Source organism: Oncorhynchus gorbuscha, linkage group LG06 (assembly GCF_021184085.1).
Source record: "Oncorhynchus gorbuscha isolate QuinsamMale2020 ecotype Even-year linkage group LG06, OgorEven_v1.0, whole genome shotgun sequence".
Lineage (NCBI taxonomy): Eukaryota > Metazoa > Chordata > Actinopteri > Salmoniformes > Salmonidae > Oncorhynchus > Oncorhynchus gorbuscha.
This window is the reverse complement of record NC_060178.1, coordinates 70912077-70939469: the sequence shown is the minus strand read 5'-3', so window position 1 is coordinate 70939469 and position 27393 is coordinate 70912077. Positions and strand designations below refer to the sequence as shown.

The window sequence follows — 27393 nt, the reverse complement described above, 5'->3', positions numbered from 1 at the left end:
CCCGGGGATCGAACCCACTACCCTCAAATCAAATCAAATCAAATCAAATTTATTTATATAGCCCTTCGTACATCAGCTGATATCTCAAAGTGCTGTACAGAAACCCAGCCTAAAACCCCAAACAGCAAACAATGCAGGTGTAAAAGCACGGTGGCTAGGAAAAACTCCCTAGAAAGGCCAAAACCTAGGAAGAAACCTAGAGAGGAACCGGGCTATGTGGGGTGGCCAGTCCTCTTCTGGCTGTGCCGGGTAGAGATTATAACAGAAAATGACCAAGATGTTCAAATGTTCATAAATGACCAGCATGGTCAAATAATAATAAGGCAGAACAGTTGAAACTGGAGCAGCAGCACAGTCAGGTGGACTGGGGACAGCAAGGAGCCATCATGTCAGGTAGTCCTGGGGCACGGTCCTAGGGCTCAGGTCCTCCGAGAGAGAGAAAGAAAGAGAGAATTAGAGAGAGCATATGTGGGGCGTTACAAGCGCCATGCTCTACCAACTGAGCTACAGAAGGACCACAATTATAATTTCCATCCAAAATTCAGAATGCTGCCCCCTACTCTAGAAGTTAAAATGTATAAGGTGTATGAAAACTTCTGACTTCAACTGTATATTGTTCCTATACTAAGCATGTGTTTGTAAGCCTTGTAGTTCTGAAACCAAAATTTTCCTTATGGAGGGTAGTATACCATATTATATGTTGTTTCGAAGATTCCACCAGAGGTGGTCAAAGTTCAACAGGTTAATAGTTGCCTTCAGTGGGAGACTAGGTATTATTATTAGTAGTAGTAGTAATGTAGTAGTAGTAGTAGTAAGTAGGCCAGAATTACTAGTAGCAGTACATTGCCGTAGTAACAGTGAATGTTTTAGTTAGGTAGGCCATGGGTTAGCTATAGTAAATGGGGTCGCTTTTGTTGATTGGTTAGTGAAGGTAGGGGTTGGGGTAAGCTGTGTGGCATAATCAGCCAGATGTGCTCCTTCAGTGATATAATTTGATTGGTAGAATATGCTCTACATGACCCAAAAAACAACCTGAGAAATAGCTCAAAAGTAAGCAGACCCCTTGAAAAATCAATCTACACACAATACCCCATAATGACAAAAGGATCATAGGTTTTTAGAATTTTGGGGAAATGTATAAAATATTAAAAACAGAAATACCTTACTTACATAAGAATTCAGACCCTTTGCTATGAGACTCGACATTGAGCTCAGGTACATCCTGTTTCTATTGAACATCCTTGAGATGTTTCTTAAACTTAATTGGAGTCCACTTGTGGCAAATTCAATTGATTGGACATGATTTGGAAAGGAACCTGTCTACATAAGGTCTCACAATTGAAAGTACATATCAGAGCAAAAACCAAGAAATGAGGACGAATGAATTGTCCGTAGAGCTCAGAGACAGGATAGTGTGGAGGCACAGATCTGGGGAATGGTACTAAAAAATGTCTGCAGCATTGAAGGTCTCCAAGAACACAGTGGCCTCCATCATTCTTAAAGGGAAGAAGTTTAGAACCACCAAGACTCTTCCTAGAGCTGGCAGCCTGACCAAACTGAGCAATTGGGGAAGAAGGGTCTTCGTTAGGGAGGTGACCAAGAACCCGATGTTCACTCTGACATAGCTCCAGAGTTAATCTGTGGTGATGGGAGAACCTTCCAGAAGGACAACCATCTCTGCAGCACTCCACCAATCAGGCATTTATGGTAGAGTGGCCAGATGGAAGCCACTCCTTAGTAAAAGGTACATGGCAGACCACTTGGAGTTTGCCAAAAGGCCCCTAAATGACTCTAAGAGAAACAAGATGAACTGGTCTGATGAAACCAAGATTGAACTCTTTGGCCTGAATGCCAAGCATCATGTCTGGAGTGTGGGGATGTTTTTCAGCAGCAGGGACTGGGAGACTAGTAAGGATCAAGGAAAAGATGAACAGAGCAACGTACAGACATATATTTGAGCGCTCAAGACCTCAGACAGATGCAATGGTTCAACTACCAACAGTACAACGGCCCTAAGCACCCAGCCAAGACAATGGAGGAGTGGCTTCAAGACAAGTCTCTGAATGTCCTTGAGTGGCCCAGCCAGAGCCCGGACTTGAACCTGATAGAATATCTCTGGAAAGAGCAGAAAATACGCTCCCCATCCAACCTGACAGAGTTTGAGATGGTCTGCAGAGAAGAATGGGAGAAACTGCCCAAATACAGGTGTGCCAAGCTTGTAGCATCATACCCAAGACTCAATGCTGTAATCACTGTAATCACTGTAATCAATGCTAAAGGTGCTTCAACAAAGTTCTGAGTAAAGGGTTTGAAATCTTGTGTAAATGTGATATTTCAGTTTTTTTTTGTGATAAATTTGAAAACATTTCTTAAACCCTGTTTTTGCTTTGTCATTGTGCGGTATTGTTTGCATATTGATGAGGGGAATAAACATTTTAAGCAACTTTAGAACAAGGCTGTAATGTAACAAAATATGGAAAAAGTCAAGGTGTCTGAATACTTTCCGAATTCACTGTATGAGGAGAAAGCTGAAGTCTCTACTCAACTGTTGATGTATATCCTCTGTCTGATTCCTAGTTCATCCACTAGAGAGCAGTAGGAGATCACATGACATCTCTTGGGCACTTGAAACAAATTGTGTATGGTTTGGGTAGTGAGCCTGACATCTTAAAATGAACTTAGCGATCAGGGCTTTCAAGTTCAACTAGCTTTCAGTCTCACGCCAGAATAGAGGTTCATCCATGTTTCTGAAATGTTAAATTTCAAAGTTGTTGCTAATGTCAAATTTCAAGTTGTTTAAGATTAAGCTTAGGCATTAACACAGAAACCTTAAGGTTAGGCATTAACTCCGAATGGTTAAGATAAGGGTTAAGGTTTTGGATAGGCTTAAAACACAAATCTCAAAAACAACTTTCTTTTGCTGGATTCGAACTTGCTCAAACGTCCAAAAGACATCAGCATTTGTCAGTGATTAGTGGGAACTGACTAAATAAATACCCCTCTTTGTCAGGAAGTTTATGCTTGTGGAATATATGCCTACTACATTTAAAGAGGTGGTGTCAGGTAACTAGGCTACGTTATCCCCACTTTTGTCCTACATTTTGGCACAAAACGGCTCAATATAGCCTCTCTGGGCTCATAATCACACTCATACAGTAGCCTTTGACTGTAAGAATGCTACCATTGAGAGCCCTTGCCCTGCCAATCTTATCAAATGTAGGATATTCACATCAGATTTTGCAGATCATTTTTATTTGATTATATCCATGTTTGAATTGTGACTGTCATTTTAACTTTCATATAGCCAACTTTAATCAACTTCAATGAAAGGAAATATAGCTTTTACAGATTAGGCCTAAAGTATAGAAAAACACAATGTTGTATTTAACTGCACTCTTTTATTATGTAAAGAAAAATAAACCTCAGTGATGATCAGCAAGAGGGTTTATTGAATAATCAAATCACTTGAAACTACAAAGTTTACTGTCAACAGTCTCTCAAACGGTCAAACGTTTCTTTTTGTTTCTTTGGATTGAATAGTACATGGATTCTCTTCTCCCTCCCTGTCTTCAAATGGGAAATCCAAACTGCTTAACAGGGGGCAGGCTGAGAGACAGGCTTCACCCTCTTTGAGGTTTGATTCAAAGTATGTAGGAATCTCAGAGGATTTAAGGAAATAAGCAATATCATCACAGAGGCAACGTTGTTCCAAGCTCCTTATGTTCTCAAATAAGAAAATGTAACAATGATTTCTCTTAGCTTTGGGTGTGAGAATTATACTGTACATTGTTTGTTAACTGTTCAACCTGTTATTTTATCAATCAATCATAGCCTATAACTGTTCTTTATATATATATAGGGTCAAATGTGATGCGAGAAAAGTTTGCATGGAGCAGGAAACATGAGCTATGATTTTACCACAAGTACATTTTGGTTACATAAACAACATCCCACTGGAAACCAGCATCAGTTCAACATCTAACTTCAATGTTTTTGTCTTATTCCCAGTTAGAACTCCTACAGTAGTTCCTAATAGGGCACTGAAAGAAGATGAGGAGAAAATGCTGACTATTAGCCTGCTATTTTTCTGTTCTAGCTACATATCCAACTGCCGCTATTACTGTGGTCAATAAACATATTATATCGAACTATTGTAGCTTATATGATCATGTTACTCCTGAAAGCAGATAAGAAAAACTGTTATTCTGTCTTCACTTCACCGCAGAACTCATATGTGGGAAACTATTGTGTTACAATAAGTAGCTAAATGTACTGTATCTACCTATTGTGAGTCTAACATAGGTAACCACCTCTCATTTCTGTGTTTGGTTAAAGGGAATTTCATCCAGACGTATTGGGTGTGGTCAAGAGGTCACTTTTGGGCATCATCTTGCAGGGTTAGAGGTCACTCTCTCCATAGAGGGCAGTGGAGAAGGCGGTGTAGTCTAGCGCCCCTGCGGATGCCCCTGGGCCACTGTAGCAGGGCATCCTCAAGATGCAGTACTCTGCCTGGTCAGGGGGGAGCTCCCTCCTCAGCTCCTCAACCAGGATGTAGGGCTGTGGAGTCGGGAGAAAAACAGAGAGAACACGGGCTCATGTAGGTAAATCCGCTTTAGCAAATATTAATGATCTGACAGAATAATATGCGTGTTGACCATTGTACTGAATCTGCTCCATCTGTGTGATTGACATGTTCCACACAATTGTCACACTCCCGTTCACTTTCTCTCACACACACACACCTTATCGGCTGCCAGGATCCTGAAGGATGCCACAACCTGCTCGGCGGTGTCCGTGTCAGCGGTTTCTCTGGTCATAAAATCGATAAATGATTGAAAAGAGACCATGCCAGTGGCACTGGGGTCAACCAGCATCATGATACGGGCAAATTCCACTTCACCCTGACAGACAGAGAGAGACAGAGATAGTAGTGCGAGATCAGAGACAAGAGCACTGATATCTTTGTTCGCTATTACACATAGAATATTATCAATACCTCTTGGTGTTAGTATCCATTATTTGCATACTGTAATTCTGCATGAGAACATTGAGACCCCTACCAAATCATAACCCATGGAGATCAGACAGGCCCTAAAGTCATCAGTGTCCATCGCCCCGTGTTTCTTCTGTAGTCGGAGGTCAAGTGGCATAGGGTGGAGGTTGGGAGTAGGTCACCGCACAGGGAGCGGATGAGATAGAGAGGAGGGAGGGAGACCAAGAGAAGGTGGATGGTAGAGCAGTGGCGATCCGGTAGGGGAGAAGATCAAAGCTAACATCAGAAACATGGACACATACACACAACCACAGACGAAAGCTGCTACCGCCAACATAGCCATAATGTAGTGTATTATTTAGAGCCCACTATTGAAAAATAGATAGAACTGGGAAACATGTGAGGTAGCAGCTGATTTGGTCTGTTCTAGAAGGATGGAAGAAGCCTAAGTCATCAATGAGAGTCAGTCAGGAATCATGAAAGGTTAGAGGTCAGTAGGGGTGAGTACCTGATGTTCATTGCCCACATGACCAAGGCTGATCAGACAGGTCTTGATCTCCTCACAGTATTCCTGTGTTCTCCTGGGACCAGGTGTTAGAGTTCACTCAGAGGTGTCACACACACACTAACTGTCTAAACAACCAAGGCCACAAAGCAGTGACCATTCTATTACAGTATCAACAACAACATATTACCCGTTTCCTTACGCAGCTTCTGAATAAGATAGGCATGACAGTAAAAAACAAACAATTGTCAGTGGCATTATGCTACTTAACATGCCATTCAGGTTAAGTGTTATTATATGAGACTGAGAACAGGGAGTCCAGGGTGTGGATAGAGTACTATACCCGGTCAAAATGGTTGAAGGAGGAGCGGAACTCGTGCATCTGTTCCTGGCTGATGCCCTTGGCGTCGCGGGTCAGGATCTGGGTCTCGATCTCGTTGATGGTACGGGCGATGGTGGTGAGGAGGAGCTCCCAGCCCACACGGATGTGCTTTTACCATGACGATTAAACACACCGACAGATATAGACACAGACAGACAGATTAATCAGCTGTCAACAATGTATTCCAACAATGCACTTTGGGATCTCGATGACATCCATCATCATTATCCCCATGACCACATCTAATCTATATAGACCGCATGTAGAGACCGTCTCTCTGTGCTCTCTGTACTGCTCTGCAGTACCTCCATGGTGTAGTTGGTATGCTTGTTGTCAAACACCAGGGACTCCTGGATGTGCTGGTGGTCTCCCTCCAGCTTGTCGATGTTGGGCTTGTAGGTAACGATGATGTGCTCAAACTGCTTCAGCTGGGTCATCTGGTCCTCCAATGTACCGCCCACCTCCAGGGAGCAGTGCCCAATCTCCTGTCAGAACCAAACAAATTAGCAAACCAGGTTTTTGTTCCGGATCCAAGGGTACCTTTAGACACTAAACTGATGGCTGACTCTCTGACCTCCATCCTTGTCTGTATCCAGGGTCCTATGAGATTAGCCTGGGTAGCAAACAGCCGTCTCAACCTTTCATTAGTATGCTGCCGGGCTAGCTCCTCCTGGAGGGAGCCTTCTCTCTGGGGAACGAGCTTCTTCACCTGGTCAGAAACATGGCAACAACGCATACATCAATCTGACAGAAATTGGCTGTGTATGTGCATGCGTGAATATGTGTGCATGTGTGTCTCAAGTTTATATATGTACATTTTCGAGGTTGTACCTTGTCCCACTTGGCGAGGAGCTCCTCTGTGGTGATGGTGCTGTAGAGGTTGAGGAGGTTGGCCTTGATGCCGTAGCTCTGGGAAATCTTCTGCACCTCGTTGTGGATCCCCAGGATGGCCTGTCTCTCTCCGTCTGCCTCTGGGAGGGTGGCCTTGAACTGCTCATGGGCAGAGATCAGGCTCTGCAGGGGAGAAGGAGAGGAGAGGTTGCAGTGTACGTAAGCAAGTACTTTGGGCACTGAACCAAAATTACATGGCTGCAACATTTGTAACAACGGTAGGATGATTAAATTGTAACAGCGAGTATTACGTACCTGGACCTCATCGATCGTGTGTACAATAAACATATCCTGCAGATCCTCCATAGCCCCTTCCATCCAGTTGTTGAAAGGTGCTGATCTCTTGGCAAACTCCAGGAACAACTGATCAATGGTTTCCAGCAGCTTCTCTGTCCTCTGGAAAACAGGAGCGATAGAACTGTGCCATTCATCTCATTGACAATCCATTAATATTGCTTCACCTGTTTGGGATGCTAATCCCAGGATGCATCACATTGACGTGACCCAATTGACCCCTGAGTTTGGCAAGATGGTCTGCATGGATTAGACCACTCCCTTTGGGCAGGGGCAGGTGGCAGACAGCAGTCCATGTCAGTCACCCTAATCCCAGGCCTGGATAAAGGTCTTGACACATTTGCAGGTCATGAGCGTACAGTATGGATCAGAGGGGCTCAGAGGAAGGGGACTGTGGGCATCCTGCCAGCCGGATACTGTACAGACAGCCAAATCTACATGATTGTGCCTTTAGTTCATCCCCTTATCTCGGTCAGAAGACATAGTGGGCAACCAATAATCAGCTGTGTCTTCATTCCCAAGACCCAATCCCAAGCTATCGCAATAGAAAATACATGAGATGTAACTTTATTATGGATTAAGCTGACCTGTGAACACTCCACCCCAACCCAAGGTTACGTCATTCACTGCTTTACCTCCTCCGTTCTCAACTGGATTGATGGAACTGGTTCTCTTTTCACACTACCGAGATGTACTGTGCCGGCTTGCTTTTCACTGGGTTTAGCGCAGTTTAGCTGAGAACATAGCATGTCATGTCCCTAACCTCAACCCCCTCCACTCACCTCCAAAGCCTCTCTCCTCTTCTGGGTCAATGTACCAAGTTGATCCCACAGATCACAGATGCTCTGACACCTCTTGTTGACAGAAGCCACACCATGATAGTCCAGCTCACTGCACAACACCACATGAAACATACAGGTCAATCTAGGGCTGGGAAGTGTACTGTGTTTTACTAACATAATACTGGTATTGATGCATGGACCAGTTTGGATTTTTTACTGTACCTTCTCTAACAGTATTTAAAAATTGTATTTGTTACATTAAATAATTTAGCAATGACAATGTCAATCATACATTTTTATTGCCAGTAAGAAACTGTTAACAGCTGACAACTGCTAGCTAACTTGCTAGCAGACCAAGTCAACAACTTAGAGAGAACAAGCTTGCCAAGTAGAGACCCCCGGAAATCATTCGATTGCAATATACTCCACTGAAATAAAAACTGCAAGTGAATCCATTGAAAAAACATGGTCACAGAGGAGAATAAGTATTCGTATGAAGGAAAAGTGACTTATTGACGAAATAGAGGCACACAAAGACAAAACAAATGTGGTACAGTGTGGAAATTAGTTCAGGAAATGTAGAAATGTACAAAATTGATGAAAATGAACAAAATGGAGATGGCCAATAACATAACTTAAAATGTATTTGTTGCCACACCTAATCACAGATAAAGGCATCATACCATATTTATGTATTTTGAAAGTTCTATATCTTAAAAACTTGATTGCTTACATGCAAAACATTTGGAAACTATATCAACAATGGACTGGTTTTTGGGTGGAATTTTCCTTTAAGTAGAATGCAGATTGTATTACTTGTCAAAGCCATGATATTAGGAATAGGATTTGGTAGGGATGATGGTTAGGAGTGAGGGTTAGAAGAAAAGTCCGCACTTGAGCTCCTGTGCGATGGCAGCGATCTGCTCCACCCTGTCCTGGTGAGCAGCCAGGTCACTCTCAAATGCCTCATGTTTCCTTAGCAACGCCCGCACCTCCGTCAGGGTGGCAGTCTCGTAGTCCTTCTGAGATAGAATCAGCTCTTTACCTTGGTCACAGAGAGAGAGCGAGATAGAGAAATGATTGTGTATTTCACTTTTGTATATTATCTACTTCACTTGCTTTGGCAATGTTAACATGTTTCCCATGCCAATAAAGCCCCTTGAATTGGATTGAGATAGAAAGAGAGAGAGACAGAGAAAGCGAGAGCAATGGCCATGAATCTCCCGTTAGTCAAAACAAATGCTGAAGATTCACTCTGACATTTTCCCATTGAAAAATCTCAAAGGATTTGGAGCTAATCACTTACATTCAAAGGTCAAACTCTAGACATACCAGAGACATAAGTAAACACTGCACAGACAGACAATAATAGCCCAGACTGACCACTAGCCCAGGTCTCATGGGTGGTGGCTTTCTGGCAAAACTTTTCAGCCAGGTGGTCCAGTCTCTCCAGCCTGCGGATCTCGGTCAGAAGCCACTCCTCATAACCTTTCTCAGCCCCCTCCAGCCCCTGCCATGCACTGGCTATGTCCTACAGCAACATGGAGACACAAAGACACGCTCATCACGCTCAGTTGATATACGATTAAAATAGCTTTATAACTTTATCAACATTCTGGTAAGAGTGCCTTGGTCTTTACCTTGGTCTTTTGGATTACCTATATCCATAGCTATCTATAGCTACTGTACTGTGACTGGTGGCTTGTGTTTCATCAGGTTTATATGATTCATCATTGAATGTTGGGTGTTAACACTTACAGATACCATCTTTCCTTCAGAAGGCATAAAAGCAGGCCGGTTGCTTATGCGCAGCTTGGTCTGCAAGGTATTGAAGCTGATCTCCAGCTGACACTTCTCCTGCACCTTGGGGGGCTTGTGCATGCGGCGGTAGTCCCTGAAATCCTCCAGCTTCCTCTGCATCTCAACCATGGTCTTCTCTGCGGCCCTGTTCTCTAGCCATGGGGTGGTCCGGCGGATCCACTCCAGTAGCTACGGAATACAGAGGGTAATGATGGAGTGGAGCTATGGGGTTTGTGTGTTGTTATTCCTCTCAAATCAATTAAGTTGAATTGGACTTTGAATTTGATTTGAATACTTGGACATTTCCAAGTGGGGTAGAAGTATGTCCCTAAGAGAGTTCACCAATATGAGAGCATATGTCCAAAAGTATGCTTTACCTCGCTGGCCAGCCTCTCGTATTCCTCCATAAGTTTCTCATTCTCCTGGTTCACATCCAGCACTTTACAGATCCTGTTGGCTGCTGTCTCAGCCTACCAAGGGGAGGGAGGATGGAGAAATGAGGTCAGGGAGGAAAGAGAGGTGAGGTGAGGGTGTTGTCACATATCTAATGCAATTCCTCATACAATTACCCCCCCCCACCCCACCAACATGCACTCCATCTAAGTCATACATTTAAAGCAATCTGTGTGTGTCGTTTCAAAAACATGCATGTCAATGTCAAACTCACAATTGACCAACTTAGTATGATGTCAAACAACTTTCAGGCTAGCGAAGAGAACAGACCAGTATATGTGTTTTTGGTAGTGATGGTTAAATAAGACCTTAGAACATTTGAATGATTGGATTATCATGTGCTTATTTTAAGTGGAATGATTGACACATGGTAACCATCATCAAATGATTTGGGGATATTGTACATAAAACATATTGCATTCACAAACTCGATTCAAATTGTTCATGGGGCAAGCTGTATACCTGCTCAGCTCCAGCAAAAGCATGATAGAAGCAGGAAACATAGGTCATGATAGCTCTCTCATCAGGCTTAGGAGTGTTGATGATGTCTACAGTGTGGACGGAGGGACAGAAGAGGGTGACGGACAACAAGTAGAGAAGGAGGAAGACACTCAAGGTGGAAACAGGAAACACAAGAGCACCGACAGAGGAAAAGGACCATTGATAGAGACTCCACACCTGAACGTCTTAGCCCAGGGCTATCCTGGAAGGAAAGTGGGTCGGTCTATGGCCAAGGGGTCTAAACAAGGACCTAAAGCTTGACCAATGTGACCTCACCTTCTGTACCATTGCAAATGTGTGATACAAACTGGACATATAGGTCATAACAGTCCTGTTGTCTGGCCTTGCTGCACTTATCAAATCTGTGGGATACCAAGCACATAGGACTTTATCATTACAACGTTCATACAAGTACAGACAATCATCCTGGCAATGTCCTCCAGACAATCCTGCAACAAAACCCATAGTCTGACTCCCACCATTACAGTACCAAATAAGATGGTTCATGTTTTCATATTGAGCAAAACAAGATCCCTATAGCTTATGCCGAATTCAAACGTTGTTTCCTTAGTAGACATTACCTTCTGCGTCCAGCATCTTAGGAATATCCAGGTGCTTCTCTGCTATTTCAAAGGCCAGGTTCAGGTTCCCCATAGGATCATCCTAGAAAAGAGTCAGTATTATAGAAACATACATTCCAATTATATTGTTACATAGCAGTTAGCATATAGCTGTCTTTCAACGCCACCTTAACACCATTACACTTTTTCAAACTAAGATACAGTCATGTTTTCATTTACATTTAACATGAAAAAAAACGTGCACATGTACAGTATTTGAACCCAGATTACAAACTGTCCTGCACCCAGTGATGTATTAACCAAACAGGTGACAGACAGTCAGTAAGTGTCTCCTCACTAATGGGGTAGGGTGAGTCAGTTTGTTTAGTGGGAGGAGAGGGCTCATGCTGCTACTATTGTCCTAAGTCTGTTCCACTGATGCCGGCTGAGGGGGAAAAGCCTGTTACAGGACAGTGGCAGCTGCAGGGATCCAGGGGGGGCAGATACCCATGGGCCTGTTCCCCACATGGAGCCATTTCTGCAAGCTAACACTCATGGCTTACTGAGCCCACTCACCTGGAGCCAGACATGACAGCTGACAGGGCCTGTCTGGGTCCAATGCACGCATGGGAGTGTTTGGGGGTGGGGGGAGCAGAGGTGTGTGTGTATGTGTCCACGTGCATATGTATGAGAGAGGGGGGGGGACACCTCTACTAAAACTGGCTCTTTTCTGTATTAAACAACATTATGAATGGTTTGGGTTGCCCAGATCTATCCATTGTTATGTGTATTCCCAAACAACAGTGGTTATAGTGATTGCCCTATAAAGAGCTGCCTGATTTAGAGGTATCTGCCCACCACAGCTGAGGTAAACCCTGGGCTCTATTGGGATGTGGCTCATATTTCTTCATCTATTCACAGTCAGGGCTAAGTCAGTTCCGCCTCCTGGGAAAACCATAATGGACTATGTTACTTTTTTTTAGATTAACAAGGATGGATATGTACTGTAAATGTAATTCGGTATTATAAAGGCCACAGGTAACACGGTGGAAGGACACAAATCTGTATATTCCACACTGTAGTAGTCTACTCTTTAAAGTTACAATCATCACATATTCTCCCAAAAATACGTACAGGGTACATTTTTTTTATTGATTTATTTTTTATCCCGTTTTCTCCTCAATATCATGGTATCCAATTGTTTTAGTAGCTACTATTTGTCTCATTGCTACAACTCCCGTACGGGCTCGGGAGAGACGAAGGTTGAAAGTCATGCGCCCTCCGATACACAATCCAACCAAGCCGCAATGCTTTTTAATTAACACAGCGTGCATCCAACCCGGAAGCCAGCTGCACCAATGAGTCAGAGGAAACACTGTTCACCTGGCAACCTTGGTTAGCGCGCACTGCCCGCCACAGGAGTCGCTGGTGCGCGATGAGACAAGGACATCCCTACCGCCCAAGCCCTCCCTAACCCGGACGACGCTAGGCCAATCGTGCGTCGCCCCACGGACCTCCCGGTCGCGGCCTGTTACAAACAGAACCTGGGTGCGAACCCAGAGTCTCTGATGGCACAGCTGGCGCTGCAGTACAGCACCCTTAACCACTGCTCCACCCGGGAGGCAGTTAGGGTACATTTCTGTTTCCCAGGACACAAACCTATTTTATGTACCCCCAAGGGTCCACTAATGATTATTGATGGTACTGATCTGTACATTTGCTGAGCAGAAAAGGTACACATTTAAAATGTATTGAAGAAAGGTAGATATTTGTACCCAACATTAGATACAATGATGAATCGAATCCACCTGTGCCATCTTACTGACAGGATTTATGCATTATAATGGTGGGCCTCGTTAAGTAGGAGGCGTGGTTTAATGAGGGTGTGGCTTTCAGTAAGTTATTTTTGGCCACCCGTGAGTAGAATTTTTGTACCAGTTTAAGTGGTCTATGGTTATTCTAATTCAACTTTGAGCAGATCTGCTGCCAGTTCTATAAAAGCTTGCATAAGAGCAATTAAAGCACACTAATAAATGAAATAAATAAATATATGTAATTCCCCAGTGTGTACTAGGCTTGGGTGGTATACTGTGTATACCATATACCAAGGTATTTGGAAATAGCCGAGATGAGGAGGAGATTATTTAAGATACTCGTCAAAGAGGTAGCGTTTCAAGTGCTTTTGGAAGATGGGCAGGGACTCTGTCCTAGCTTCCGGGGGAAGCTGGTTCCACCATTGGGGTGCCAGGACAGAGAAGACCTTGTACTGGGCTTAGCGGGAGCAACTCTCCTGTAGGAGTAGGAGGGCCAAGAGTCCAGAGTTGCAAAACACAGTGCTCGGGTTTAGGTGTAGGGTTTGAGCATAGTCTGAAGGTAGGTTGCTGATCCGTAGGCAAGAATCATGGTCTTGTAGTGGATGCGAGCTTCGACTGGAAGCCAGTGGAGTGTATGTAGGAGAAGGGTGGCATGTGAGAACTTAGGAAGGTTGAAAACCAGGCGGTCTGCAGCATTTTGGATAAGATGCAGGGGTTTGATGGCACAAGCCGGCAGCCCAGCCAACAGCGAGTTGCAGTACTCCAGATGGGAGATGACAAGTGCCTGGATTAGGACCTGCGCTACTTCCTGTGTGCAGTAGGGTCGTACTCTCATGATGTTTTAGAATATGATCCTGCAGGATGTTTATCCTAGTTATTTATCCCTCCCTGGACAAACGTTGAATATTGAAGTAAGACCGTGAGATGTTGTTAGTGTGTGTGTGTATGTGTTTATGCATATGTTTATACATATGTACAAGTGTGTGTGAGCGAATGTGTGAGCGAGTGCATGTGCACTAAAAGTCAGTGCAAGGTGTGGAGGTGGTCAGTCCCGGTTCAGCAGTCTGATGGCTTGTTGGTAAAAGCTGTCTCTGAGCCTGGTTTGAGATCCGATGTTCTGATACTATTTGCCAGACGGTAAAGGAGAGAACCGTCCGTGGCTGGGATGTGTGGGGTCCTTGATGATGTTACGAGCCTTGAACTAAATGTACTGTATGGGTGGGAGCATGGCCCCAGTGATCTTCACCACCCGCTGAAGGGCTTTGCAGTCAAAAGCGGAGCAGTTTCCGTACCAGGCCGTGAGGTAGCCAGTCAGGATGCTCTCAATGGAGCAATGGTAGAAATTGGAGAGTGTCCGGAGGGACATGCCAAATTTCTTCAAACACCTGAGGACGTAGAGGCACCGTTGCACCTTCTTCACCAGAGTGGTGTTGTTGAGGGACCATGTCAGGTTCTCAGTGATGTGGACGCAGAGGAACTTCACCTGTAACATTATTTTACATTATGAAGATTACCATAGTTTCTCAGAACAGTCGAGCCAGTCACGTGTTTGATTGTAAATAGCACAAAGGGAGAATGTGGGAGATGGTGATTTCAGCTGTGTATTTGGTATGACTTGCTAGACATCATAGAGTGCTTTGGATTAGTTATCTGTACAGCTGTGACTGCTATCTTGATTTCCTTGCATTTTTTATTCTCTCTGTTCTCTGTCCCTTGGTCTGCTCCTCAGCCCTCTTCTCCAAGCAGAGCAGGCAGGCCCATTGCCCTAGCGACGCCAGACTCCACACAGACACAGCATGCACACATGCTGCTCCAGAGCCTTACTACTACACATTGCACACACAATTCTACACACAACAAAGTCTACTTTTATGAGATTTCAAACACTGCTGTATCTACACATATGATACCTTCAGATTTTGATAGTTGATTAGATCTGGCCTGTGTTTATGTATCAGGGCACAAAAGGCTAAACCTTCCTTCCAGCTTTATACAATAGTGGGTCATTCAGGTGAGCATGTCATTAAAACAGTGAATGCAGAAATCAGTAAGGAATAGATTGGGTGAGTTAAATCAGGGGTTCATTTCATTTTTGGGGGCAAAGGGATCCATAGAATAAGTTAAGATAATAAGATATTGGTATCCACAGTACCACACCAATTATCAATTTTTTTAACTCAATACTATCACCCCCGCAAATTTTTGGTGGACATAAATGTACTGTAATTGAATCTTTAAAAATGCACAGTTTTCTCTCTGCCTCATGGCAAAATGTGTAGAATTGAAGGATATTAGCTTTAAAGCTGCAACAACGAAAAATATCTCTGCCTTAGACAAAATGTGTAGAATTGCAGGAAATTAGCTTGAAAACTGCAACATTTTCTCTCCAATGCCAAAAGGCAGGACTTTTAAATTGTATTTCCCGGGCCTGAGAATTGGTTTGTCCAGCCATGTAGTGTAAAAGTCCTTGTTGGCCATTTTAAACACACTCGAGCTGTGTTCTGAACATGAGGGAGTACCTGATGAATTGGCTAACACAAAAGGTGTCCCCGGCCCCAAAGAGTTTGAGAACCCCTGAGTTACACATAATGAAACACTCTCTTATTTCTGCTTCTCAAAAGTCAACCCACCCACATCATAACGTTCTATTAATCCACACTGTGGGAAAGACTTAGGTTAATATTATGGACATAGGGAACCCTTCTATGTTAGTATGTGGGAGGCACCAGACACCATCACGGTTAGTGATTGGGACACATGAGAGACCTTGTTGAGCTTAGCATAGTCGATAAGATCAGGTCTGTGTCTGTGAATCAGGGCGCAGAAGGCCAGTCCGTCCTTCCAGCTTCACCAGCAGGCAGCAGAGAGAACCAGGTCAGAGGTCAGATTGGCATGATAACTGAGTAAAGCAGAGGTCACCAACACTGGTCCTAGAGAACTATAGTGTGTGCAGGCTTTACATCTCTTATTACTTAGTACTAACGCATTAGTATAGAAAATAATAAAATAGAAAAATGCATATTAGGCAACTTCAAGGAGTCTTAACATTCAAAATCAAAATAACAAAATGATCCTTGGTATGACCTTCTTAAAACAATTCCATATAGCTAAGTAGAACACCATCAACCCGGGGTAGACAGTGCTTGGACTCTAAAGGGTTAGGAAAAGACTCAAGAGTGTTCTCACCTAATGTGGAAGTTCTGGACATTGACATTTCTGTAGGGGGCAGTCTTTCTCTGGCACCACAAGAGAAGGCCTTCCTTTGCAGAGGTTTCTGAAAGGAGAGAGAAATATATGTTCAACAGCAATATTCCCCAGTGAGATCTCTATTTCATTAAACCAGGAAGGTAGCTGCAGTATAAAAACACTGGGAATCCATATGCAGGACATAACTTATTATACAATAATAACAAAGGCAGGTTTTTTTTCCTCAAGTACGCTATTCTGTTACAATTGTCCTATATTACCTTCTACAGAGATGTCCTGGATGGCAAAGCGGAGGATGATGGTCCATATCATTCCCAGAGTCATCTTAACGTTACCATCCACAATTTCTGAAGAGAAGAAAATCCAACTACCATCAGATTCATCACATAATTGTAAAAGTTCATGTAAAATGGACTGTCAAGTTTTAAAACATTGTGGAACACTCTACCTTTGATGAATAAGACCTGCTTCAGTGAATTAGATAATTGATTATTCAAATGAATCAAAAGATACTGAGCTGCCAACAGGTAAAGTACAGGCCAAATGAAATATCACCTTCAGCTCCAATAGAGACGAGTTTCACTCCCTTGCTGGTGATGAAGTCTAGGGCTTTGTTGACATTGGCAATCTTGTGAAAACGCATCTTCCCTCTGTCAGGCTTAGGTAACCTCTCACCTGAGGGAAGGAGCAAACAGCATTACACTCTCTGTGAGTACCAATCAATGTATTCAACTATCAACTATTTAGTCAACAAACAGTACCTGAAATAATTTCCAAGAGAAGCATGAGTTTGAGGCCATTCCTGAAGTCGTCCTCAATGTTCTCTATCTGTGTTTCTGCTTTCCGCAGGTGGGAATTACACCAAGCTGTGAAGGTCTACAAATAAAATGATATTTTGGTGAGTAAAATACAAATAGGACAATGTAAATTTCACATACCTTAGGATGGGTTTGAGCATTGATGGTAGAGAGACTTTCTGTGAGCTAATCAGAGAACATTGATTGAGTTTTCCATCACGGGTCTTATTCATCAAAGGTAGAATGTTCCACAATGTTTTAAAACTTTACAGTCCATTTTACATAATTTTCCAATTTACCCTTCCCAGTTGAAAGTGTTTGCCATCTATACATTATGAAGGTAGCTACCGTAAGTGTATCGCTTGGTTGTAACATACTATAAGATAACAGTTTAGCATGACTGGCCATCAATTGTGCTGACTGTGGTCCCTATGGCAAGTGCCACATATTGAGATTAACCTATTTGTCGAGGGTCAGCAAACCCCTAGGTTTCAAATTTCACCTTCCCTCCAACCAACCTACTGCCTATAAAGGATAAAGGATTACATCATTTGTTCTCCGATAACGCTCATGCTTTCTACTGTATCCTTATGCATGACTTAAATATTACAACTCTCTCCTGCTTATATTAAGTCACTCGATCTCACCATAGCACACAGAGCCCAGAGGCAATCAACACTGTATAGATAAAAGCTTTGAGAAGATCCCAGCTCACATTCCTGATGATCAGTGGTGGAAAAAGCACTCAATTGTCATACTTGAGTAAAAGTAAATATACCTTAATAGAAAATGATTAAAGTAAAAGTGAATGTCACTGAGTAAAATACTACTTGAGTAAAAGTCTAAAATTATTTGGTTTTGAATATACTTTAAGTATCAAAAGTAAAAGTAATTGCTAAAATGTACTTAAGTATCAAAAGTAAAAGTATAAATCATTTCAAATTCCTTATATTAAATAAACCAGACAACACCATTTTCTTGTTGTTTTTTTATTTACGAATTGCCAAGGTCACACTCAGTATTAAATTACAGACGAAGCAATTGTGTTTCGTGAGTTCCGCAGATCAGATGCAGTAGGGATGACCAGGGACGTTCTCTTAATAAATGTGTGAATTGGACCATTTTCCTGTCAAAATGTAAATAGTACTTTTGGGTAGTACAGAAAATGTATGGAGTAAAAAGTACATTATTTTATTTCAGAATGTAGTGAAGTAGAAGTTGGCAAAAATATAAATAGTAGAGTAAAGTACACATCCCCCAAAAACTACTTAAGTAGTACTTAAAAGTATTTTTACTTAAGTACTTTACACCACTGCTGATGATATAAGGTGTTAGATGTAGCCTGCTCTGATGGCTCTAGTGATAAGAGACAGGAAGAAAACATTTGAACTGAATTTCAAAATGATAGGAAAATGTCACATGCATACAGTGCATTCTTCTCTTATGTGTTTCTCTTCGAAAATAAAAAGCCACACTTTTACTAAAATGAATACAAGTATCTGATAATCAAAAAGGATAAGTGGAACTGTAGCCATATTTCTTTCACTATCTATCCAGTCTTTCCAGATACTGTATGTGAATACCGAAAGGGCAAAGGCTAAAACGGGCTATGGGCCTTAATTGAAATCCTCAAATGTGTCAATTCTTGCACGTGTCACAAACTGAGAGCGATCTACAGTTTACTGAATGGGATACATTGAACATCTCTTCTCAAAATGCCTTACTGGATCAGCCTCAATTAGACTCCTTACATCCAATCAGGAATGTGATCTGTCAATCTGCTTCCAGCATTCATCTACACAGTGTTGGCTGTACTGTGCATAAACACAGAGAATGTTTGTATGCTTCAGAGACATGTATTTTCAAGCCATTCCAGTCCACACAGCATGACTGGGGGAGTGATCCTCTGGCCCTTAAGAACCTTAAGTTCTTATAGTACATTGCCTGGTCCCCCAGAGGGCTGTGGGTTAACGCCACCCGCCTGGAGAGGTTGCCCGGTGGAATGCCTGTCTAAATTAGGAATATTAGAGGCTTTGGAACAAAGGACGCAGCATGACAAAACAGACCAAAGTGTATGTGACATTGGACTGCTGCCCCCTCGTTCAACATGGCTAGTCCTCCAGACCTAACCCCCCCAACATCATTCCTCCCTCCAACAGCCCTAACATCCAGAGATAAATATATTCATGAACCATGTCCAATAGGGACCAATCCTGTTATTGAAGGAGGTGTTCAAACCTATGAACTGGTTGAAGGCTGTTTATTCATTATTTTCACTCTTGGTTCGAAGAACCATGCCTAATTTGCCTCGGCTGAATCAGTTGGCACCTGGTACAGTCGGGTGGCACACCTAGCCTGTGCTAGAACATGGTAGCCTAATTGGCAAGTTAGTGTACAAAGGTAAGGACAGTTCAGTGTGCCAGCAGGTCTCATTCAAGGGCAGCCCTGTCGTCCCTGGTGGCTCTTACTGGGTAATAGGATTAAAGTGGAGGAAAAACTAATAACGAGCCTTAATTAAGATGCCAAATAAGTTACTGAGAACTGCAAAAAAATATCACGTGGTCAACACTGCTATCCAACTATACCATGCTTATACCATGCAGAAGGCACCCAGTAGGCCTATAGGTCTTAATTAGCATGTACCTAAAATACCCACAAAAAAATATTTGCTTTGCCTTGTTAAATGAAGATAGTTGAGACACTGTTCAACCTCTTCCATGACAATAAAGTGTGAGCATTTCTGAAGGAAGACATACTGTAACCTCCTTCTGTATTAAACCAGTTGACAGATGCCTGAGTTGGGGTCCTATATTCAGATGCTTGGTACAGTATTTTGTGGTTTCTATAAACAAATTAATTCCACAGCAAGGACATTTGATTAACCCACTATACTGCCTTTTGGTCTCGAGGTTAAAATTAGATATAGCATCCATTCTAATCCCAAGCACGTCATCGTGTGTTAAGAAGCATCTGTTGACAGTTTCACATTCCTCGCGTATCAGTGGAATGGCAGCAGTTCGAGAGCCGCTCATTGAGCTATTGTTAGCTGGTACCCATCGCATCTGTCCGTCAATATTCCCTGGAGCCAAGACAGACCCCTGGCTCCGTCTGAACCCAATACCAGGAACCAGAGAAGATTTGAAGTCTGAGCTCAACATTAATAACTTAATATTTAATTATCAAACCATTTGGAAATGCAAACCAATTTTAATTTGCTGTCATGTAAACTCCCAAACTGGTGCGTAAAGTACTGCAGTGCATAAAGTTAATTTGTTGAATTGGTTATGTGCATGTCGTCATCTTCTCTCGATTTACCTTTCTTTGCTGTTTTTCCCAGGCAGGGTCCAGCAACATGTCCCTGTCCCACTCATCCTCCTGTATCATGTAGTCCTCCTCATCTCCGAATCCGTTGTCATAATGCACCGTCGTCTCTATTTGGGTCATCATTGCGTTCTAAGTATTTATATTTCCCCAAATTCACTGCGTTTTTGTCTTCCAATATCCTTATGTGTTTTTGACTCTGATAATTGAATTCTTGACCTGAGATGGGTAACTTCCACTCTCCCTCTCTAGCTCACTCCCTCTCTCTCACTCACGCTTGACTGTGTTCTGTCTGGCCGCAGTTGCCACAGCCGGACAAGTGCTGATATCAATTAGTACTGACAGGTCACGTGACAGGCGTGTTGTGTATCAGGGCTCTACTGTATCACTGCTCTATTGTTCACAGACCCACGGGCACGAGTGCCACACACACACAGGCACACACACACAGGCACGCACGCACGCACACACGCACACACGCACGCACGCACGCACGCACGCACGCACGCACACACACACACACACAGGCGCGCCCACGCACGCACGCACGCACGCACACATACACAGGCGGCGCACGCACGCACGCACACACACACACACACACACGCACGCACGCACGCAGGCAGGCAGGCAGGCAGGCAGGCAGGCAGGCAGGCAGGCAGGCAGGCAGGCAGGCAGGCAGGCAGGCAGGCAGGCAGGCAGGCAGGCAGGCAGGCAGGCAGGCAGGCAGGAGGATAAGTATTTGTTTCATTAATAAAATATCAGTATGATTGTAAGATGGATAGTTATATTGTAGTAATGATAACTCAGAGTTTCAAATGTATCCGTGAAAATACATTCTGGAACAATAAGTCCTTTCACATCTGAGTACACACAGAGGTGCTATAGGACACCACAGCATAACTGAAGTCATTAGGACGAGAAGACGAGAAGACATTGCTCTTGGAATTTTATTCCCAGGTTTGGACACTGTTACTTCAACATTGGAAGGAATATGATTCTGGTGATTCTGCAAGCAGGTCCTAGCAGTGACTTAACACACATGCGTATGCACACACACACACACAATATGTATTTCTGATGAAACCAAACACACTCTATCATTCACAAACGCACAGCGAGGCCTCCTCCCTAACTGTTCCATAAAAGCATCCCCTCTTCCAATCAAGCAGGCCAATGTTCTGACGTGGCCCCGTATTCCAACAGCTAACAACAAACACGTCTCTCATGTAAACACACATTTTTCACCCCTTTTTTTCTCCCCAATTTCGTGGTATCCAATTGATAGTAGTTACAGTCTTGTCTCATCGCTGCAACTCCTGTACGAACTCGGGAGAGGTGAATGTCGAGAGCCGTGCGTCCTCCCAAACACAACCCAACCAAACCGCACTGCTTCTTGACACAATGCCCAGCCAACCCAGAAGCCAGCCGCACCAATGTGTCGGAGGAAACACTGTACACCTGGCGACCGTGTCAGCGTGAACTGCGCCCAGCCCGCCACAGGAGTCGCTAGTGCGCAATGATATCCCTGTAGCCAACCGCGACAGAGCCTGGACTCGAACCTAGAATCTCTAGTGGCACAGCTAGCACTGCGATGCAGTGCCACTCGGGAGGCCCTAAACACACATTTTCTTTGCATGAGAGAGTACATAGCATCTCTCACATCCAGAGATGCTTTTATAAATCATCAAAGCCTACTTCTTTCAGTTATTTGAGTGAAAATAGCCTACAAAGTACCCAGGTCAACAAATGAGAATAAAAAATAAAAACATCACTCAGGTGGGCAGCAATATACTTGATTTCTGTAGAAAACATTAATTTCACACTTCCAAAAATATTCCTGCACATTTGAAAGGACATAAACACAAAATGGGTGAATTTTATCAGATATAAATATAATCTTTCTTCCTTGAGGCCCCCAGACAGTATTGCATAAAGAAAAACAATAAACAAATTACACCCCAAGCTATAAACAGATAAACATCAGATAAGATTGTCTGTGCAGTACGTGGGAGTGTTGGAGTGTATGTCTGTGTGTGTGTGGTGTGTTTGTGAAAGAGTTTTGTTCGTACAAACTGGAGTGACTTGACATAAGACGTTGAGTGAACATTGACCTGGATTGACAAAAAAGTCCATGGCTTATTATGGACTAATTCACGTAGAGAGGAGCAGAGACTATATATGAATTACACTAGAACAGAGCTAGACTTGCAGTCATCTCCAGAACCTTCACTCTGAAATAACCATTTGAGCTGTGCACAGAGTCCATAAAGAGTGCAAACAAAGTCATAAGGATGAACACACAACATGTTCATTTGAGACATGTCCAACAGCCTTGAGGGCACCATGTCAGTCAGAACACCACTAATACTGTCCAAACTGCAAGCTCCGAAACACCCTGGGCTCAGAGGGGAACAGAGTGGGGGTAAGGAGCAAATGAGGGAGGGAGGAAGAGGAGGAGGAGGGATGCCCACGGCCCTCTTTTCATAGACTGAAGTGTTAGCAGAAGTGTTCTCAGGTCCCGGGGTTCAAGAGGAACAACGGGAAAGAGGAGGAGGGGTGTGGAAGGAAAGCCTTCACCCTTCATCATGCAGTCTCATTCAGGCCACAGGTTCGTCTGAACTCCTGCTCTTGTTCATGGATCCATTTGTTTGATACTGAGGTTGACAAGGAGGATAGAGAAATATGTTAGCTGCCATAGCCTGGTTTGGTAAAATTTCTACAGTACTTACAGAGATTCATTTAGGTGGTTTCAATACACAAACTCACCCCACTTGTTGCCCACCAGTACTGGGCAGGCTGCGTGTCTAGTACTGTAATCTCCCTCTCCACTGGGAAACAGGTTGTACCAGAACACTGCAGTCCCCTGTAATACATCACACACAGCAGAGAGAGGTTACAGGGAATGATGTAACTACGCTCATACACATTGGCCGCAAATATACACCTTTTAGTCACGTTTTTCGGCCATACTACAGCACCCACATCTGGGAAAACTGTAGCTCCTCCTACTGCCACATCACTCATCTAGAATCGAGAAAACAAGAACTAGTCATCCACTATTATCTTATTGGAATCTTCCCTAATGTATTTATTTTAGGTGGGTGGGGGTAAAGACGGAAGCAGTCTCATGCATATAGAGATGCTTACATAGAAGAGCCAGGTTGCTATGCGGTTTCCAGTTCCCAGCTCTTTCAAGGCATCTGGCTCATCTTTCTGTAGAGAGAGAGAGACTAGGTTATCATGACATGATCAATATGAAAATCAAAAATGTCACATCCTATGTGTAATCCAAAAACGTCTTACAGCAATAATGTGTCCAGTTATAAATCAGGGCTGCAGGGCAATACTAAAACGTCCAAAGTCAAAGTGTGGCTCATACTGCCCTCCCAAACCGTAGATTGCAACCTGAAAAGCAACAAACATTTGAATCGTGAGATCATTAATTTTGGAAAAGTAACCGTCAACAATCCCAAACAATGACACAAACAAACACATGTTGCCTGCAACTCTTCTGCAGTGTCCATCGCCAGTCCTGTGAGGTCCTCAATCCGCTGGTTGATCTGGTCAATCGATGGGTGTTCATATGCTGTCAGCACTGGGACAGGGGAAGGACACAGGGGTTCATGGAAAACAGGTCAAATACAGGGTATATAAATTGTCACAGGGGGGCAGTAGAGTCACTATAGAACAGCAGTTATTAGTGATGAACAGTATAGAAGAGAGAGAAACTAGACAAACCATGCTGCAAGCTACTGCTGAATAGGAAATATATAAACTACAGTAGGTTAATGCGTTACTTGCATTCGATAGATGAGCGATGGGAGGAGCGTTGAGAGAGGAAGAGGAAGGACTTGAGAAAGCGGCCCGACAGTCTCCAATCAGCTCAGCATACAGTGGTGGGAGTGTCTGAAGTTTAGGAGTAACTAAATAAAGTAATGTGTTTCTTTATCTACTTTTCAAGCTTTCTATAGGTCAAAGCTTTCAGTTTGCAGTCATAATGTGAGCCATCCTTTCATTCAAAGACTTAATCATGGACACTCTTACTGACAGTTGTGGCTGCTTCGTGTAATGCATTGTTGTCTCTACCTTCTTGCCCTTTGTGCTGCTGTCTGTACCCAATAATGTGTGTACCATGTTTTGTGCTGCTACCATGATGTCCTGCTGCCATGTTGTGTAGCTACCATGTTGTCATGTGTTGCTGCCTTGCTATGTTGTTGTCTTAGATCTCTCTTTATGTAGTGCTGTGTTGACTCTCTTGTAGTGATGTGTGTTTTGTCCTATATTTTTATAGTATTTTTTATTTTGAATCCTAGCCCTCGTCCCCACATCAGGCCGTTTGCCTTTTGGTAAGGCCATCATTGTAAATAAGAATTTGTTCTTAACTGTCTTGCCTAGTTAAATAAAGGTTCAATAAAAAATAAAATAAAATAATGTGGCCTGGGACAATTCTGGAGGTCACAGGCTTGGTTGATGACTTAAGGGGCACCAGAGGAGAGTCTTTCACCATCCACCGAGGCCCAGTAGTATAAACTGCCCACTCCAATTGGGAGACAGCCATTCTGACTGGGTGTCATGGCAATGACTTCTTTCATGTATCATATGAAGACATCACAATTTGTTAGTTCTCTAATTTTATGGTCCACAACATTATTTTCGTTTTTCTGGGACATGCACCACAAGCCTCAGTGTGCAAATAAAAATGGTAAAACCACAGACAATAGCATTCAAATGGTGGATTCTCTGCTTAATAGATTTGCCATACACTGCGTGTAGTGAGAGTTGTAGCAATTGTGGTTGCAATGGTTTCAAGGCCAGGAGGCTGGAGTTTGAGTTTACGGCATCGGGATGAGGTCCAGGCCAAAGGCTTGGGTTCAGACATCTGTTCTCCACACACCATACATTTTTATTAGATACATGATTGAATCTCTCAGCCAATAAAATGACTCATCCTCCCCAGTGCAATACACTGTCTGTATTACTTCATATTGAAAATCAAAACTAAGATGAGTGTTAGTCTATGTGATGTCTCAGTAAATTGATTTATTAGAAGTTGCTGTTGGGGGAGTGAAGACAGTAAAACAATTAATTGGACATGATACAGTGCTGGTTAGGTCAAAAAGGCAAATTCTCTCCTTGCTATGACTGCTCTCCCACTTTGAACTCGTTGTCAATTCAAATGAAGTTCACGCTCAGTTCACCACACACACAGTTGCACATACTTCCACATGAACACACAGAAGCAGACAGACACACACATGCACACACTAGCAAACACACACACAAATAAGCACTAATTTGCAGTAATAGGCAGGGACAGAAAAAACAAAGTGATGTGGGGTGGTGGAATGTTTGGTTCTATTATTAAAAAGAGGAAGTTTTTTAAAAGTATCTTTGACTTAAGACTGGCATGTCCCTGTACAATCAGTAGTCTGACCATAGATTTGGGTTGTGTGTGTATTAGATCTCCACAAGGGGGCACTCACTGTTCAACAGGATCATATATATACAGTGCCTTGCAAAAGTATTCGGCCCCCTTGAACTTTGCGACCTTTTGCCACATTTCAGGCTTTAAACATAAAGATATAAAACTGTATTTTTTTGTGAAGAATCAACAACAAGTGGGACACAATCATGAAGTGGAACGACATTTATTGGATATTTCAAACTTTTTTAACAAATCAAAAACTGAAAAATTGGGCGTGCAAAATTATTCAGCCCCCTTAAGTTAATACTTTGTAGCGCCACCTTTTGCTGGGATTACAGCTGTAAGTCGCTTGGGGTATGTCTCTATCAGTTTTCCACATCGAGAGACTGACATTTTTTCCCATTCCTCCTTGCAAAACAGCTCAAGCTCAGTGAGGTTGGATGGAGAGCATTTGTGAACAGCAGTTTTCAGTTCTTTCCACAGATTCTCGATTGGATTCAGGTCTGGACTTTGACTTGGCCATTCTAACACCTGGATATGTTTATTTTTGAACCATTCCATTGTAGATTTTGCTTTATGTTTTGGATCATTGTCTTGTTGGAAGACAAATCTCCGTCCCAGTCTCAGGTCTTTTGCAGACTCCATCAGGTTTTCTTCCAGAATGGTCCTGTATTTAGCTCCATCCATCTTCCCATCAATTTTAATCATCTTCCCTGTCCCTGCTGAAGAAAAGCAGGCCCAAACCATGATGCTGCCACCACCATGTTTGACAGTGGGGATGGTGTGTTCAGGGTGATGAGCTGTGTTGCTTTTACGCCAAACATAACGTTTTGCATTGTTGCCAAAAAGTTCAATTTTGGTTTCATCTGACCAGAGCACCTTCTTCCACATGTTTGGTGTGTCTCCCGGGTGGCTTGTGGCAAACTTTAAACGACACTTTTTATGGATATCTGCCACTCTCCCATAAAGGCCAGATTTGTGCAATATACGACTGATTGTTGTCCTATGGACAGAGTCTCCCACCTCAGCTGTAGATCTCTGCAGTTCATCCAGAGTGATCATGGGCCTCTTGGCTGCATCTCGGATCAGTCTTTTCCTTGTATGAGCTGAAAGTTTAGAGGGACGGCCAGGTCTTGGTAGATTAGCAGTGGTCTGATACTCCTTCCATTTCAATATTATCGCTTGCACAGTGCTCCTTGGGATGTTTAAAGCTTGGGAAATCTTTTTGTATCCAAATCCAGCTTTAAACTTTTTCACAACAGTATCTCGGACCTGCCTGATGTGTTCCTTGTTCTTCATGATGCTCTCTGCGCTTTTAACGGACCTCTGAGACTATCACAATGCAGGTGCATTTATACGGAGACTTGATTACACACAGGTGGATTGTATTTATCATCATTAGTCATTGCGGTCAACATTGGATCATTCAGAGATCCTCACTGAACTTCTGGAGAGAGTTTGCTGCACTGAAAGTAAAGGGGCTGAATAATTTTGCACGCCCAATTTTTCAGATTTTGATTTGTTAAAAAAGTTTGAAATATCCAATACATGTCGTTCCACTTCATGATTGTGTCCCATTTGTTGTTGATTCTTCACAAACAATACAGTTTTATGTCTTTATGTTTGAAGCCTGAAATGTGGCAAAAGGTCGCAAAGTTCAAGGGG

The 27393-nt window shown here is 43.1% G+C and overlaps 1 protein-coding gene and 1 long non-coding RNA gene across 4 annotated transcripts; both read right to left on the bottom strand.

The window, feature by feature from the left end:
• Positions 1–3378: 3378 nt before the first annotated feature.
• LOC124038285 (alpha-actinin-2) lies at positions 3379–20618 on the bottom strand. Of its 2 annotated transcripts, XM_046353954.1 has the most exons (21): positions 20295–20618; positions 16944–17058; positions 16738–16857; positions 16443–16529; positions 16162–16249; positions 15742–15820; positions 11183–11264; positions 10563–10648; positions 10025–10117; positions 9606–9836; positions 9231–9378; positions 8742–8892; positions 7848–7956; positions 7027–7167; positions 6712–6894; positions 6455–6589; positions 6186–6365; positions 5842–5988; positions 5061–5126; positions 4743–4901; positions 3379–4557 (listed from the first exon to the last, which is right to left on the bottom strand). In XM_046353954.1, exons 1-21 carry the CDS (start codon positions 20424–20426, stop codon positions 4399–4401), a joined length of 2691 nt encoding a protein of 896 aa, XP_046209910.1. In that variant the 5' UTR covers positions 20427–20618; the 3' UTR covers positions 3379–4398. The 2 variants fall into 2 exon arrangements, with proteins under 2 accessions (XP_046209910.1, XP_046209911.1); XM_046353955.1 differs by lacking the exons at positions 15742–15820; positions 16443–16529; positions 16738–16857; positions 16944–17058; positions 20295–20618 and having other exon boundaries at positions 16162–16180.
• Positions 20619–21711: 1093 nt separating this feature from the next.
• Positions 21712–24438, bottom strand: LOC124038286. Of its 2 annotated transcripts, XR_006839336.1 has the most exons (5): positions 23607–24438; positions 23451–23516; positions 23248–23327; positions 23070–23166; positions 21712–22957 (listed from the first exon to the last, which is right to left on the bottom strand). It is a non-coding gene; the product is annotated as an uncharacterized LOC124038286 (long non-coding RNA). The 2 variants fall into 2 exon arrangements; XR_006839335.1 differs by having other exon boundaries at positions 23070–23327.
• Between the last annotated feature and the right edge of the window lie 2955 nt (positions 24439–27393).

Excerpts from the sequence above, each read along its gene's own strand:
- LOC124038285 (XM_046353954.1), bottom strand. The coding sequence starts at position 20,426 with ATGATGACCCAAATAGAGACGACGGTGCATTATGACAACGGATTCGGA. Across the intron at positions 16,858-16,943 it reads TCTCTTGGAAATTATTTCAG|GTGAGAGGTTACCTAAGCCT; the intron begins GTACTGTTTGTT and ends TCCTTCCCTCAG. Across the intron at positions 15,821-16,161 it reads GTCCAGAACTTCCACATTAG|CTGGAAGGACGGACTGGCCT; the intron begins GTGAGAACACTC and ends CTGCTGGTGAAG.